Below are 14449 nucleotides of genomic sequence, written 5' to 3'. Positions count from 1 at the left end.
TCCATCCGTGCCGTACGTGTCCTTCGGTTCAATGGCGGGTAGGTGGACACGGGTGAGCCTTTATCAAGGAGTCACACAATATTTGCCCCTTTTTACGGTGCGCCCACAAAGGCTGTCGGGTCATTACCAGCGGATCGAGGACGGAACAGTGGAAGACGATGGCATAGCCAGTGGGGCAGTGCTCGTTTGTCTCCACCGAGACAGGCGGCAGGGATGCGTCCTCTCACGAGGGTGGTGGGCCCCGACGCCTGCGCTGATGTCATGGAGCTCCTTCCTTGTGTCAACACCGACGCAAGGTCAGCTCTTCCACGAGAGAGAGAGAGAGAGAGAGAGAGAGATTCTCTCCTTGCGTGCGAATTCTGCACGAAAATGCGATGAAGACTTAGAGCCAGTCGAGGTATCGATTCAGGATACATTGGGCGTTCGGGATTGGGATGATGTTGGGTCTCATAGGATGAGCATGGTGCAGGAAATCTGGCATCGTCATCATCGATGGCCGTCAGATAGGGCGACAAAAAGTACTATGCTGCGACTGTCCAGGTTCTCGGGATGACCTTTGATTGGTGATGATCCATCCATGCACGACGGCTCCTTTTCTTACACAGCCATTCAATGCCATGCTCTTCCATGGGTACAGCTGCATGCCTCAAGCGATCTCTCGAGTCCTCCGATTATGCAAGGTGGGAGGAGGGGTTTTGCAGGCTAGATTTAGCTTGGGTCTCCCTCCTGCTTCGCTACAGTGGCACGCTGCCGCATCCGGGCCCAGCCATTATGGGGAGCTCCACTATCGCTTAGTACTGTTTAACTCGCCCTATCGGGGGAGAAGAAGGCGGTCAAAGGGGCAGTACGCCACACACCGAGCTTTGGCCTGCACCTGCATCGATGTCTGCTTTTGGACCTTTGGACGCACCCCACTTGCTTGGATCTCTGCTCCAGGGGTTAGATAACTCGAAGAAGTCACTCTGATGAATCCTCTTCACATTGTGTTTGGATCACCCAACGCCTGCCTCGCGTCGCTGTCAACCAACAGTTCTCATCCTCCTCTGTGGCCTGGAACCAATCAACCTGTATATGTATCTTTCCTTCACAGGTTTCATCTTGGGCTATGCGTTTGTTTGCCTTCTCCCCTTTGTGCACACAGGCCGCTACTGCAAACTCGATGATAGGAAATCTGCTTCGCTTGCTGATATGCTGCCAACATCTGCTTTGCCTTGTGCTTTCTCCCTTTCTTGTTCGATTTGCTCGTCTCCTGATACACATACTGCTAATATGCCATGATCCCCCTCCTTTGTTTCCGGTCATGTTCTTCGGAATCTCATTTGTTTCAGAATCTTTCTCCTTTCTTTCCCTGTTGCCATCTCTGCAGCTTTGACTGGTGAGAAATAGGAATTAGGGTTCCGAAGGTGAGACAGCCCCTTGTGCAATACACGCCTTCCCAGCTCTAGGGCTTCCGGGGTCCTACTACTTCCCTTTCCTGAGAAGAACTCTAAAGGTGACACTCTCTTTCCCTCTCTCTCCCTCTCTCTCTCTCTCTCTAAACATATACATGGTAATCATGTAAAGGACTGTGCTTCTGGAGGAAATTGGATCTCACAGATGATCTTAATCTGTGTAAGGGTCTCACTCGATGGTTTTTCTCTTGCAGAACTTTGAACAATAAAGTTCTTCTGTTGTTACATCATGCACAATAGTTTTGTGTTTTCCCTGAGTTAATTGTTCGTCTTCCTGACAACTTCTGATGAGGTTAGAAGTTGTAGTTGGTGATTCATTCTAACCATTGGCTTCTTTGTTGGAATCATATCAAGGTTCTGACTACATCTGCCAAAACAAAATAAGAGGTTTGAGTGTGCAATTAACTATATAGCCTCATGTTTGATTCTTCTTAATCCTGAGTATATTTACTACTATGAAAGATTTCTCTAATTTGACTGTTCTTTCCTCCCATAGACAAGTTATTCTTGCTATGTTATCCTCTTCTAGTGGTGTTATCATCCTTGAAATTTAGGTTTCATGGATATACATACCCCAGAAAAAAAATTGCAAATCAACATCATATTTTCATTCCACATCTTATTTTGATCACCTTGTTCTTGGCTGCTCACACGAATCTGTGCTTGATGAGGGGATTTGGTTCTCACAGTAATACCTATTTTTTCTAATGGGGTAGTATGGCTTTTTGATCAACTCCTCCCTTTTCCCAATACAAAATGAGTGGCTCCAGCTTTTTGGTTAGGAAGAAGAATGAATGAATGATAGATTGCTCCCAAATTGGTAATAAAATTTAAGCTGCTGACATCTTCTTTCGACCATTTATTTGGTAATGTAGCCATCAATCACAAAGCTACAGTGGTGGCCAGTGGCCACTTGAAGCAACTTACCATTCATTCCCTTGCATTGGATCTTTCCAGTGATGGATAGGATTCTATAGCACACAAAGAGGTGCTGTTGAGCATACTATATCATTCCCCCAAAAGAAGAAGCTTCTTGTGTGGACATCATGATTGCTATTTTACTTGTTCTTTGATTGTTTCACAAGTAAGACTTCATTGTCTGCAACTTAGATACATATAGCTTACTTGCTTCTTTAATCTTTGTAAGCAATACAAGATGTTGGTACATAATCGACTATAATTTCATGATTGAATCCAAAGTCTCAAAATGAAAATGGAACCCTTTTTTTTTTGGTCTTTGACATTCTTGCGATCTGAGAATCCGGAGGAGCTTTAGAAATATGTGTGAGAGAGCTTCCTTCAGTCCACTCATGGGTGGTATTGGGGTTTGAATCAGCTGCCGACTCATTCATTCACACACTCAGTGGAAAGGAAGTGACAGTTCTCGCCACCGCACAGCAGCAGACAGGAGAGGTCTCGGACTTGAGCTACCTACTGTGTGAATGAGTGAATGATGCGGGAGATTATTCTCTCTCTTCCATTCCATACTTGGACTGAAGGGAGCTCCTCTTTCTCATCTTTGAAAGCTTCTTCCATCTCTTCCTTTTGCCCATTACCTATGTAGTAGTTTGCAGTGAAGCCTATCAAGAAACACCATGTCATTTGCACCCTCTTCCCTTTCTCTTTCAACCTTCTTCTCTCCGGGTATCGAGCAAGGAAATTGCACTTCCACTGTGGTTGCTCGGGACTTGAGCTCATTTCCCTGTTCTTCATAGCACGTATGGGAGACCTTCAATTCCCGCTTGTCGATGGGGTTGCTCCTCTCATCTTGGACTTTGCGTCAATGACAGAGAGAGAGAGAGAGAGGTGTAGTGAGGGGTATCAGCCATGAAACCCTGCACTCCTACACCTTTAAAATGCCTCAGCATGAGTGTTTCTTCCACTGTAGCACAGATCTGAACAGGCTTCAGAAGCTCCTCGTGCATCAACAGTGAAAGTACACTGCCTTCAGATCTACAACTCATCAAAATATGTCTTCGGTGCCCTCTGCAAATAACTCTTTAGCATTGGACGAGTACTCCGAGACACTGTTTCCTCTCTTCTCTCTCTCCCTCTGTGTCCATTAAATATTGCTGCTCTCTTGAGACATTGCCTGGAAAGGTGTTTTCACTAGACATCTTTCTTCTGATCATGCCACTGCTCTTTGTGACTGACAATGATGAAAGTACACACCAGCTCATTTTTTTATACACTATATATATATATATATATATATATATATATATATATATATATATAGATGTGTATTGTGCTTAGGGTTATTGAGGAAGAGAGGTGGCATGATTCATCAAGGCTTTATGGATATTGTATTGGCTTACGGTTGCCATTGCAAACGTAGTCGCTTTTAAAGAATGGACAGTACCAAACATGGAAATATAGGCGACGCAAAGTCAAAAGTTGGGTTAGGGTTTGGGGGAATGCCTCCCATTTTGGGAAAATGACTTTGCTTGGGGGAGGAGGTTGTTTCCATTAGCATGTAATGGAGCTTCACAAAGATAGAAGATCATATCTCTTAAGCAGTATGTGTAGGTGTGTAAATTTCAATTACTTGCATATTTGTTAAATCATATAATTATAAATTGATTATTAGATAATTATGTTTTATGTATTTAGGTGTTGGACGATGAAGACATTCAAAAAAGAAATTATTTTTTTATTGGAAGTGTCTCCCATTTTTAAAATTTATTAAATATTTTTTTCCTAACACTTGGATTTTTTTTTCTCTTTTCTTTCGATCCTAATCGGTCTAATTATAATGTTTTTATATTATGTTATAGTGTTTTCAAGAGTATCATATCAATATTATAAATTTTCTTAAAATATTATGTTTATAGTGTTTTTATACTGCATTAGAGTGTTTTTTGGTTTGTTAAGATATAAAATTTTTTTCTAGGTTAGAAAAAAGGTGGTGTTAAGGAATTCTGAAAATGAGGACAGAGGGAAGTGTAAAGAGATATATTTTTTTTCAAGAATTCATTCTATTAAGTAACATGAAAAAAAAAGCTCCCTCTTTATATAATTTTACGTAATTTTTTGAGAAAAATTATATCTTTATAAGTCTAAAAAAAAGTTAATATATATTTTTACATGTTTTTTTATGTAAAAGATATTTATAGAACAATTAAATACTATATATTTCTTTATATACTTGATTTTTTTTCCTTAATCTTGAAGCAATTTGGTTCCTATTAAGATTCTAAAAATAATTATCAATCCTAATAAGTATAAAAAAAAATTATAATCTTTTTCAATTAATTACGTAATATTATAAGAAGCTCTTATGATCATATAGAGTAGAATCCACAAAGCCCAATGACCAGTTTGGAACACGGTTCACGGTTGCATCTGGGCGACTTAGAGAAGAGGATCGGCTGATACGGTCAGGCTGCCGCCGTCGAGGCCGGCCGGGAAGCTGGAACCCGCCATGAAGTCATCACCAAATATGACGGCCCCGGCAGCCAAGGCTCCAGCTCCGAGCCCCATACCGAATCCTGGTGTGCCGCCATGTCTCGCCGGCCCCGACGACGATGGGGGGTTCACGTAAGTCTCCGGCAGCGGGCCTGTCCCCGGGAACAGCGACGGCAGGAAGCCAGTGTTTGAAGGCGGCGGCGGTGGCGGCGGCGGCTGCGTAGGAGTTCTGTGGTATCCTGTACCTGGCTCCAATGTGTTGTGGTAGTTCGCGGAGGGGTGTGCTGGTGGTCTCGGTAGGCTGCAAGGATGGCTGTGCCTGGCGAAGTCTCCGTGGACGTCGCCAAGGGATGGTGGTTGTGAACACGATGGGAAAGATATCACTGGACCGTCTTCTATGGCTAACGTGATTCCTTCCTCGTTGCCTGAGTACCTAAACCCTTCGTCCGTTGCTGCAAGTAGATGCAAGAAAGCACACGCAGCATTTCGACTCAGGAAAGGAAACTGCGGTAGGAGAGTGACGCATACCTTGGCGAGACGTGGATTGGTGGGTGTTGTCAGAGATGTGGATGGAGACGTCGATGAATCCATGAGGCTTAGTGGAATTCCGCTTGCGCAGCTGGAAGCTTCCGCTCTCCTTCATCCCACCTCTCGACGGCTCGGCAGCGTTCAGAAACTTGACGAGGAATTCCTTCAGCGGAATCACTGCAGTACCTTGAAGCTTCTCCCTCAGGAAGATGGGTTCTCTCTTGTAGACTTCCACCGTCAAGGCCAGCGCCTGCAAGCTGGAGGTCGCCTCATCGATGGTTGCAGAAAACTTGGTTTTCCAGGTGGGATTGGTGCTCCCAGAACTGTCCACTTTGGTGCAGTACTTGGAGTTGGGATCTATCCACCCGACCGCGAACCACTGGGGCTTCAGGAACGACGACGAGCGGTGGAGGCCACGAGCAGAGATCAAGCAGACTTCGACGCTGAATCTCGCCATGGTCGAGGAGCTTAATCACCAGAAACAGAAGACGGTGGGGCGAGACTTCGACTTGAACCGGCGCTGCAGGAGGCAAAGCTTTGTTTCCTTGCTTGCTGACGAGGTGATTCGATGCCTACCGGATGAGCACTTAAGACGGGAGTGACTGCCTCTTGCTGCTTCATGCAGTAAGAATCATATGCTATTCTGTCGATGCTGGAAAGAGCAAATGCTCTCAGATTCCAAACATAGAAAAAGATGTCTTCGGAAAGGAGGAACGCTATGTGATGCTGCAAAGCCAACGATGCACTTGCTTCATATCTGAAACCTAAAGCTGGTAGAAAGACATGTAAATTAATGTGTAAATTGACTTATATTAGCTTAGATATAAGAATGAAAATAATTGTTTGTCGCGAGGGGAGAGTTTATTGTTGATCCAAAATATATATATATATATATATATATATATATATATATATATATATATATATATATAAGCTATATGTATATATATATATATATGTATATATATAAGATGATATTTCTGTGGCGTCCCCTCACTGGCCAAGTGCCGTTAAAGCTTAGCCGTGTGAGTGCATTCCTGGCTTCGCACCTTGAGATTAGAGACGTCGATGACTACGTGGCAATCGGAGGTGGCTACCACGTGGTGCATTACCAGGCTAAGAGGGTGATGCGACTTGACAACCTCATATTCGCATTGAATGCCATCATCCCTACGACGACATCCTCCAAGAGGCCATCCAACCCTATCGTGATTTGGTCGACCTCCACCACTAGGACAAGCCGGAGTACCTCGGATCTGATAGGGTGCCATGACGACCCCCCGACTCGGGCCCCATGATATTGGAGGTGGGCATAGCTGTTTGGGGGCATGGGAGAAGGTTGTGTAGTTGGCGTTATGAACACACACTACTACCTCCAACATGACACTAATCTCCATGTTAATAAAATTAATTCAAATAATTAATATTAAATATAATAAAAATAAGAATTTAGATTAAAATTATAAGGATAAGAAGATTTATTGAGCTATGGTTATTTAATTTATTCTTTAAAAAAATATATTTTATTTTTTAACTAATATAAAATATGCTCTTATTCCTTTTTATTTTTTTTATATTTAAGTTCTATAGGAAGTCAATAAGTGTGTTATCATAGCTCTGATTGGAAGAAAATCAATAAGAATATATTGATTAATAAAAAAGGATTAACTAATAGATTTAGAAGGTGAAAATAAAAAAATAAGAAGATAACATAGTAAGTATGTCTAATCAATTTCTTCCTATTTTCAAAGGTGAAAATTATCTAAACCGTTAAAATGAGTATTTTATTTATTTGATAACAATTATGAAATTTGGTAGAATAGAGTTTGGTAGAACTTATTTATTTCATCCCAATATTACTGAAGATCAAAAAGATCAAATGAATCAAAAGGATATAGTTTAAGACACAAGAGCTCTAAATCTCATAAAATTAGTGCACAGGTGATATTCATTCAATTCTAAATCTCATATAACTTTAAGGGCACCATGTAAAATATATCAAAAGGATATAGTTTAATCATATCTCTAAGGGTCAATTCAGTTTAAATAGAATCCAACGAGAGATTTGAAGTACCTTAAATTAGAATAATTATAACTGTTTGTACTGATCTCATATTAAGATCATATCAGATATGTTAGAATTGCAATAGATCATACAAAATTCAAAGTCTAAGTTACTTAAAAGTAGTTGAAAAAACTAGTGCATACTAATTGTAATTCAATGTGTGTGATACTGAGGCACTACAATCCTCTCCTCCTAATAAAAAATTTATCCTCAAAATTTGATATTACTCTTGTATCTCTTCTTTTTTTCCCCAAGTTACTTCCTTTGTTAGATGATTCTTTCATAACACTTTGATTAAAATAATCTTCTTATTACAAAATTTTTTCTCTTTTCTATCAAAAATCTATATAGCTTATTCCTCGTATATCAAATTTTTATCCAATTCTATTGGTTGTTCTTTCATGACATAGGACATGAGAATGATATGAAATATACTTCCTCAACATTGATATGTGAAATACATTATGCACCTTAGCTAATGCAGGCGATAAGGCTAGTATGTAGGTTACATCATCAATTTTATCAAAAAAATTGTATAGTCATATATGTCAAGAATTTAGTTTTTCTTTCTTCTCAAACATCATAACATTTTTTATTGGTGTCATCCTTAAAAATATTTTATTGGCTGTTTTGTGTTACCTTGACAAATCTTTTCTACTACTAGTGATATTTCTCTCACCAAATCTAGTTCTAAATATTTTTTTTATCCATCTTACTCTGATGAATAAGTGATCTATATTTTTTGTCATACAGTGCCTTAAATAGTGTCATCCTAATGATTGTCTAGTAACTATTATTGTAGACAAACTCTATCAAAAGTAAACATTAGCTCTTAGCATATTTTCTAATATCTAAATGATTCTTTTGATTCGTCATTTGTTTGAGAATGAAAAACAGTGTTAAAAGCTAACTTTATCCTCAGTGTCTTACGTAGACTCCTCCAAAATTCTAATATGAATATGAAATCTCTATTTGACATAATGAACACCAATACACCATGAAGTCTAATTATCTCTTCGGTATATAATTGAGCATAATAATCCATGAAATAATTAACACAAATAGGTAGCAAGTGGGTTGTCTTGGTTAACCTATCCACAATGATCTAAATTTCATCATGCCTCTTGCTAGTCTAGGCAAACATATGACAAAATCTATACTAACATTTTTCTATTTCTATTGGAGTATTTATGTACTTATTATTCTTTAGTGTTCTATTTTGATTTGCTGACATATGAGATACTTTTCAACAAATTGAATCATATCTCTCTTCATTTCTGGCCACTAGTGCTCTTTTATATCTCTGTACATCTTTGTTATTCCAAGATGCATTGAGTATAATTTTAAGTATGACTTTGTTAAAAAAATTTATTTTATGTGGTTTCTTTAGTACACATATTCTATCCCAAAATATGATTACCCATTCATCAATGTAAAACTCATTTCTTTTCTCTACCTTAATCTTAGACTACAATCGGTTTAAATAAGGATCTTTAATCTATAATTTTTTTCTCAAAGGGGTTGTCTGCAGTGATAGTGTTGTCAATCTCTCAATTAACTTTTAAGAATTATCTCATATTTAAAATTTTATATTTCTATATAGAAAGGTTTTTGAATGGTTGATAAAACAACTAAATTAACTAACTTTCTACCCAATGTATCAACAACTATATTCACTTTTCCAAGATAATAATTGATCACACAATCATAATCTCTTGCTAACTCTAGTCATCTCCTCTGTCTCATATTCAGTTCTTTTTGAGTAAAGAAATATTTTAAACTCTTGTGATCAGTGTATATTTCATATTTCTCCTCATAAAAGTAATATCACCTAATTTTTAGGACAAACATCATCATAATTAATTTTAAATTATAAGTTAGATAACTTTTCTCATAATATTTTAATTGTCTTAAGGCATAAGATATAACTCTATCATTTTGTATTAAAACACATTCTAGACCATTTTTTGATGTAGAATTAGAGTTAAAGCTAATCTCTTTTTAGTTCTTGGAAACTAATTTCACAAGCACCAGTCCATTCAAATTTAATATTTTTTCTTATTAATTAGGTGAGAGGTGATGCTATCTTAGATAATCCTTTCACAAAATATTTGTAATAAACTGTCATCCAAGAAAACTCCTTACTTTCATTATAGTAGTCAGCCTATGCCAATTACTAACTATTACTATAGTTAGATCCATTAAGATCACTTCCTTGGATACATTATGCTTAAAAATTTGTTATCTACTCTAGTCATAATTCATAATTCTTATGCTTTGCATAAAATTAATTTTCCTTCAAGATACTCAAGGTTGTTTTTATTTATTCTATGTGTTCCTCCTTAGAGTATGAATATATCAAAATGTCATCAATAAAAACTATCACATTTGTTAAATATCCTATGCATCCATCATTTAAGAGTATCCTTGCTTTCATTGTTGAAATAAAAAAAATTGGTATCTTTTCTTTAGAACCAACAAATATAAATATTGCTAACCCTAGAGGTTGAAATACATTTTAGTCAATGAAAGATGTTTAGACAATCAATCTATGTCTAATATAATATTAAAATATTATACATTCAATATTATTAGATTCATAATTAATTCATTGTCGATGATCGGATAAGATCTTAATCCTTGATCTAAATATATTATATCCTTTGTTAGAACAACTATATAATATATTACATACAATGCGGTTTGCCCGTTTTCCCACATAATTTAGCGATGCAAAGCTATCAAAATCAATTAATTCATGTAAGAAAATATTATAAATAAATATCTCACTCAAGGATTTTTGTCTGGTGCTTTTTTCTATTCTGATGAGATTGTTATGTAATTCCTTACTAAATGACCTAACTTTTCACACCAAAAACATCGTTTACCTTTAAGCCATTTTCCCCCGTATAATGCTTTTCATATTCATTACAAGTGGATCTTTGCGTATGAGATAGGTAAGAAGATTAGGGTGTTTGATCTACTTTTTCCTTGTATATGACGTTTGGGTTGCCCACATTATTGTCAATTACTTAGGTATCATTTTCTTTTGCTTTTCAAAATTCGAGAGCTTGGTGCCAAAAATTTTCTTAATATATCATGAGGCTTAGAGAATTCTTTGCTAGGCCTTCTCTGCCTCTAAAGCCTTTTTCATAATCAGAGAATAGGAAATATCTATGGCACTTATTGTTATCTTCACATTCTAATTATCTTCACACTCTCAATGGATTAATGCTAACAATATTGGGTGCAAATCAGGATAACTCCTTAATTCATCACCAATTATTCTTCTTATTTAAGGTTAATAAATTCTATCATTTTGATTAATTGGTGTACTACACTTAAATACTTTTAGTAAAAGATCTTCTTAAATCTTTCATAGGTCATCTTTCTTGCATGTTACTAATGACAAGTATCTTTACGCAACATATAAGTTGCATAAATAAATATTCTAGAATCTTTACGGACTTAAATATTTCCTCAATATTTCTTATCTACTCATCAGTTATGAATAGATCTATATCCCCTTCAAATATTGATAGATCATTCTTATTCTTACACAAACGAGCATGAGAGTGCAGTAACAAACAAGGGTATAACGACGACTTAAATATTTCCTCAATATTTCTTATCTACTCATTGAGTAGATCTATATCCCTTTCAAAGATTGGTAGATCATTCTTATTCTTACACAAACGAGCATGAGAGTGTAGTGACAAACAAGGGTATAACGACGATAACCGACAAAATAAAAACTAGAAATAATCTTATTTTTTAAAAAAATAAAAAAATACTATGCGGGAATAAATTTAAAATAAAAAGAATGCTATGTGAGGAAAATAAAAAAAATAAAAACTTACTATTTTTTTAGAAATTTATCTCTCTCTCTTTTTTCATTTACAAGTTTCTATCATTAACAAGTTTCTGTAAGTTCCGAAATGTTCTTCATTGCTTCCAAACAAATTCACGCAAAAAAGAAAAAAACTATTTGATTTTATTCCAAAAGCTAACAAGAATACATTAGCATCCAAGACAAGCACTCATCAATGGGATTCAAAGGCTGTACATCATAATCTTAGCTCCAAAAGCATTGTGGCTTTGCTTAAGCCGTTGCAAATGAAAGTGAAGCATCAAACGCAGATCCCACATGAGTGATGACAAACCCATATATCTTGCGCTTCAGCCGCTCGATCTTCTCCTTCAGTGCCTCCTCCGCCTCCGCCGTCCTCCCCATCACCCCATCCAACCAATCGTTGATCCGCTTCAGCTGTGACAGAACTGCTGCAACCTTGTTGTTGTCTGCGTTCTCGCCAAGTAAACGGAAACCCACATCCATTGCTTCCTCCACAAACTTCATGAACCAAATCTGCATTTCGCGTCTAAGAGCTTTAGCCAGATCCACTGTTTCACTCACTCCGCGGCCTCTCGTCCCGGTGTTTGCTGGGCTTTCTTCTCTTGGAGGATCCACTTGGGGAAATGGCGGTTTTGGTAGGCACTCTGTCTCCTTGCTTATTAGATGAAGAACTTCGAGGTCAGTGGCCAATGCCGCCTCAACCCATAGCATCGTATCCTTCGGCCCATCAGCTTTGCGGCCAGCAGACGGAGACTCGGCAGTACCACACCACCTCAAGACATAGCCGTAGACCGATAGGAATCGATCGATTGTTGGCACGGGGTTGCCGGGCTTGGATGCCGAACAGAGATCAGAAAACATGCTGCGGGAGAAAAGATCATGAAACAACATGAGATGGAATAGCTTTTGTTAGCTAAGAACTGGAGAAAAGGTCAGGTCACCCACCTTAGACTCCTGACAACAGATTCAGTGACCAGGGCTTCTTCCAGAGCCTCAGCTGCAGCTGTGGAGGCGCTGTTTCTTCTGTGAAGTGCCTCCTGTGGTGCCAGGAAGACGATGAGATATAGACCTTTTAATTGCAAGAACTATGAATGTCTTGAGCGACAGCTATATACCTTCCCCAGCCTCGCAAGGTTATTAGAGACAGAGCCGAACGGGACGCTGCCATCAGTCCACTTCCTGGCATGAACAGTAACTCTCGGGGACATGCTGTTTGGTTTCTCTGACTCGGAGAAGGATTCCATATTTCTACTCGTTCTTGGCATATCATTGGAAGCTGCCTCCTCATTACTGTTTGGTAGTCCTCCAGCGTCGCTCAATCGCCTTGATATAGCAACCTAAGATCAATTTTGAAGGAGATGCATCCCATTTAACACAAGAACACATCCCTTCAATACTCCTAATGATCCAATGAGATCGTAATGCAAGATCATAAGATCTTGACAAGATGAACATGTTCGATGCATCCTATCATGACAAATGTAGAAGAGGACAGAGGAAATATAGTGTTCGTCACCTGAGTTCTCAAGATAGACTCTTTATCCACCTTGCTCTTCGATCCTCCCTTCTCTTTGGACTCAGAACCAACCGCGCTTGCCGATGGATCGTCCCAGCTCTTCCTGATTGACTTCACGGAACTCACGAGCGCGTCGGACGCCCTCGAGATCCCTGCAACCACCAGTCCTACCTTCTTCTTCCCACCACCCTCCCCAGCCGCTGGTGAGGACACCTTCAACCCGCCAGACGGCCGTCGCGCCGGGGACATGGAGCCCCTCCTCCCCATCGGTGATGCTGCCGCCTTCCGCACTGGGGAGGGCTGCCGGTATCTTGATGGCACGATGATCGCAGGCTCTCTTGCCACTCTCCGGTTCTCCTCCTTTGCCGCCACCAGGCTTGGCACCTCGCACTTGGACGGGATGGGTGACGACGCCCTCGAGGCCGCCCTCCCCATCGATGCAGGCGATGAAGGCCGCGAGCTCATCTTCAGGACCGGAGAGGGATCACGCGGCTGCTCCCCTGAACCGTTACCGCTACCGGGGCCACTCTTCCTGGCGGCCATCTTCGCTGCAGCGGGAGATGGGAACCGCCGCGGCTTTTGGGCAGCATCTCCGTGGTTCTTACCGGAGCTGACCACGTTCTCCTTAGCGGCAAAGACGGTTCTTTTCTCTTCCTCCAGGCGGGAGGGATTGGATCCGAGGGACGAAGAGAAGTGGAAGGGATGGCCGGCATCGGTGGGGGAGGCGGGTTGGATGACAAAGCCGCGGTGGTCGGGGGAAGAGCGGGCCACGAGGGGGTCGGGAGATCCGAGGAAGGGGTATGGTCGGGAGCCGGGAACGGCCCGGAGCCCGATGGCGCGGGGTACGGGATAGGCGAACTGGAGGCGGTCGACGTGGACGAGCTGACCGAGCAGGGGGCGGCTGGAGAGGACGACATCGGCATCAGCGTCGGAGAGGGCGACGTAGGTGGAGTTGGCGGAGTCAGAGAGCTGGAGGCAGAAGCCATGGGAGGGCCAGAGATACTCTTCGGCGGAGGCGGAGATGGCGGGGACGATGCCGGTAACCTGAAGCACGGAGGAGCGATGCTCGCCGGCGACCCGGGCGTCGCTGTTCATCGATTGGAGAAGCTTGAGGAGGACGCCCGGCGTGAGCGACGCCATCGGCAGCGAATACGAAGAAGACTCCAATGAAATGCTTCCTGGATACAATGTGGAACAGATGATAAGAGAGAGCGAAGAGGCGAGTAGCCGTTAAGTGAACGTTGGAACGGACGCCGTAGTTTTAAAATTTGAAATGCGCGCCTTCCACGTGGGAGTCATAAATACACGGGTCAAACGGTTGATACGTTTCAGCTGTGGCAGACGTTGAGAGGATAAAGGTTGAGACGGGATTCACGAACCGGGATATTCGTGGGGCCTCGCTAGAGTAAGCTGGAGATCTGGCAGTGATAGAGATTGAAATTAATGGCCAATAGATGCAGTGATAAAGACTTTGGAAACACCTTTGGAGCAGCATAATCGAAAATTTGCAAGAAAATAGGTCAAAATAAGTCCGTCCAGCAAAGTAACTATGAACGACAATTTCCCGTCCGAATAACGCTACTTGCATCGGAGCTACTACGTAACACGCAAAGGTAAACGGTTTCATA

The 14449-nt window shown here is 40.6% G+C and overlaps 2 protein-coding genes and 1 long non-coding RNA gene across 4 annotated transcripts; 1 reads left to right on the top strand and 2 right to left on the bottom strand.

Moving 5' to 3' along the window:
* The first annotated feature begins 444 nt into the window (after positions 1 to 444).
* On the top strand, positions 445 to 2650 carry LOC135642772 (uncharacterized). The gene is made up of 2 exons (XR_010498062.1): positions 445 to 1492; positions 2327 to 2650. It is a non-coding gene; the product is annotated as an uncharacterized LOC135642772 (long non-coding RNA).
* Positions 2651 to 4617: 1967 nt separating this feature from the next.
* Positions 4618 to 6235, bottom strand: LOC103992499 (uncharacterized). 2 transcript variants are annotated; one of them, XM_009412218.3, is made up of 2 exons: positions 5388 to 6235; positions 4618 to 5311 (listed from the first exon to the last, which is right to left on the bottom strand). In XM_009412218.3, exons 1-2 carry the CDS (start codon positions 5842 to 5844, stop codon positions 4806 to 4808), a joined length of 963 nt encoding a protein of 320 aa, XP_009410493.2. In that variant the 5' UTR covers positions 5845 to 6235; the 3' UTR covers positions 4618 to 4805. The 2 variants fall into 2 exon arrangements, with proteins under 2 accessions (XP_009410493.2, XP_065015262.1); XM_065159190.1 differs by having other exon boundaries at positions 4618 to 5284; positions 5388 to 5948.
* Positions 6236 to 11426: 5191 nt separating this feature from the next.
* On the bottom strand, positions 11427 to 14348 carry LOC135643229 (uncharacterized). Its single transcript, XM_065159940.1, has 4 exons — positions 12822 to 14348; positions 12421 to 12642; positions 12251 to 12342; positions 11427 to 12167 (listed from the first exon to the last, which is right to left on the bottom strand). The coding sequence occupies exons 1-4, from the start codon at positions 13959 to 13961 to the stop codon at positions 11555 to 11557; spliced, it is 2067 nt and encodes a 688-aa protein (XP_065016012.1). The 5' UTR covers positions 13962 to 14348; the 3' UTR covers positions 11427 to 11554.
* Positions 14349 to 14449: the final 101 nt, after the last annotated feature.

The sequence above is a fragment of the Musa acuminata genome, chromosome BXJ3-7, assembly GCF_036884655.1.
Source record: "Musa acuminata AAA Group cultivar baxijiao chromosome BXJ3-7, Cavendish_Baxijiao_AAA, whole genome shotgun sequence".
Classification (NCBI taxonomy): domain Eukaryota; kingdom Viridiplantae; phylum Streptophyta; class Magnoliopsida; order Zingiberales; family Musaceae; genus Musa; species Musa acuminata.
Note: the sequence above shows the minus strand (reverse complement) of the source record. Positions and strands in the feature narration are given on the sequence as shown.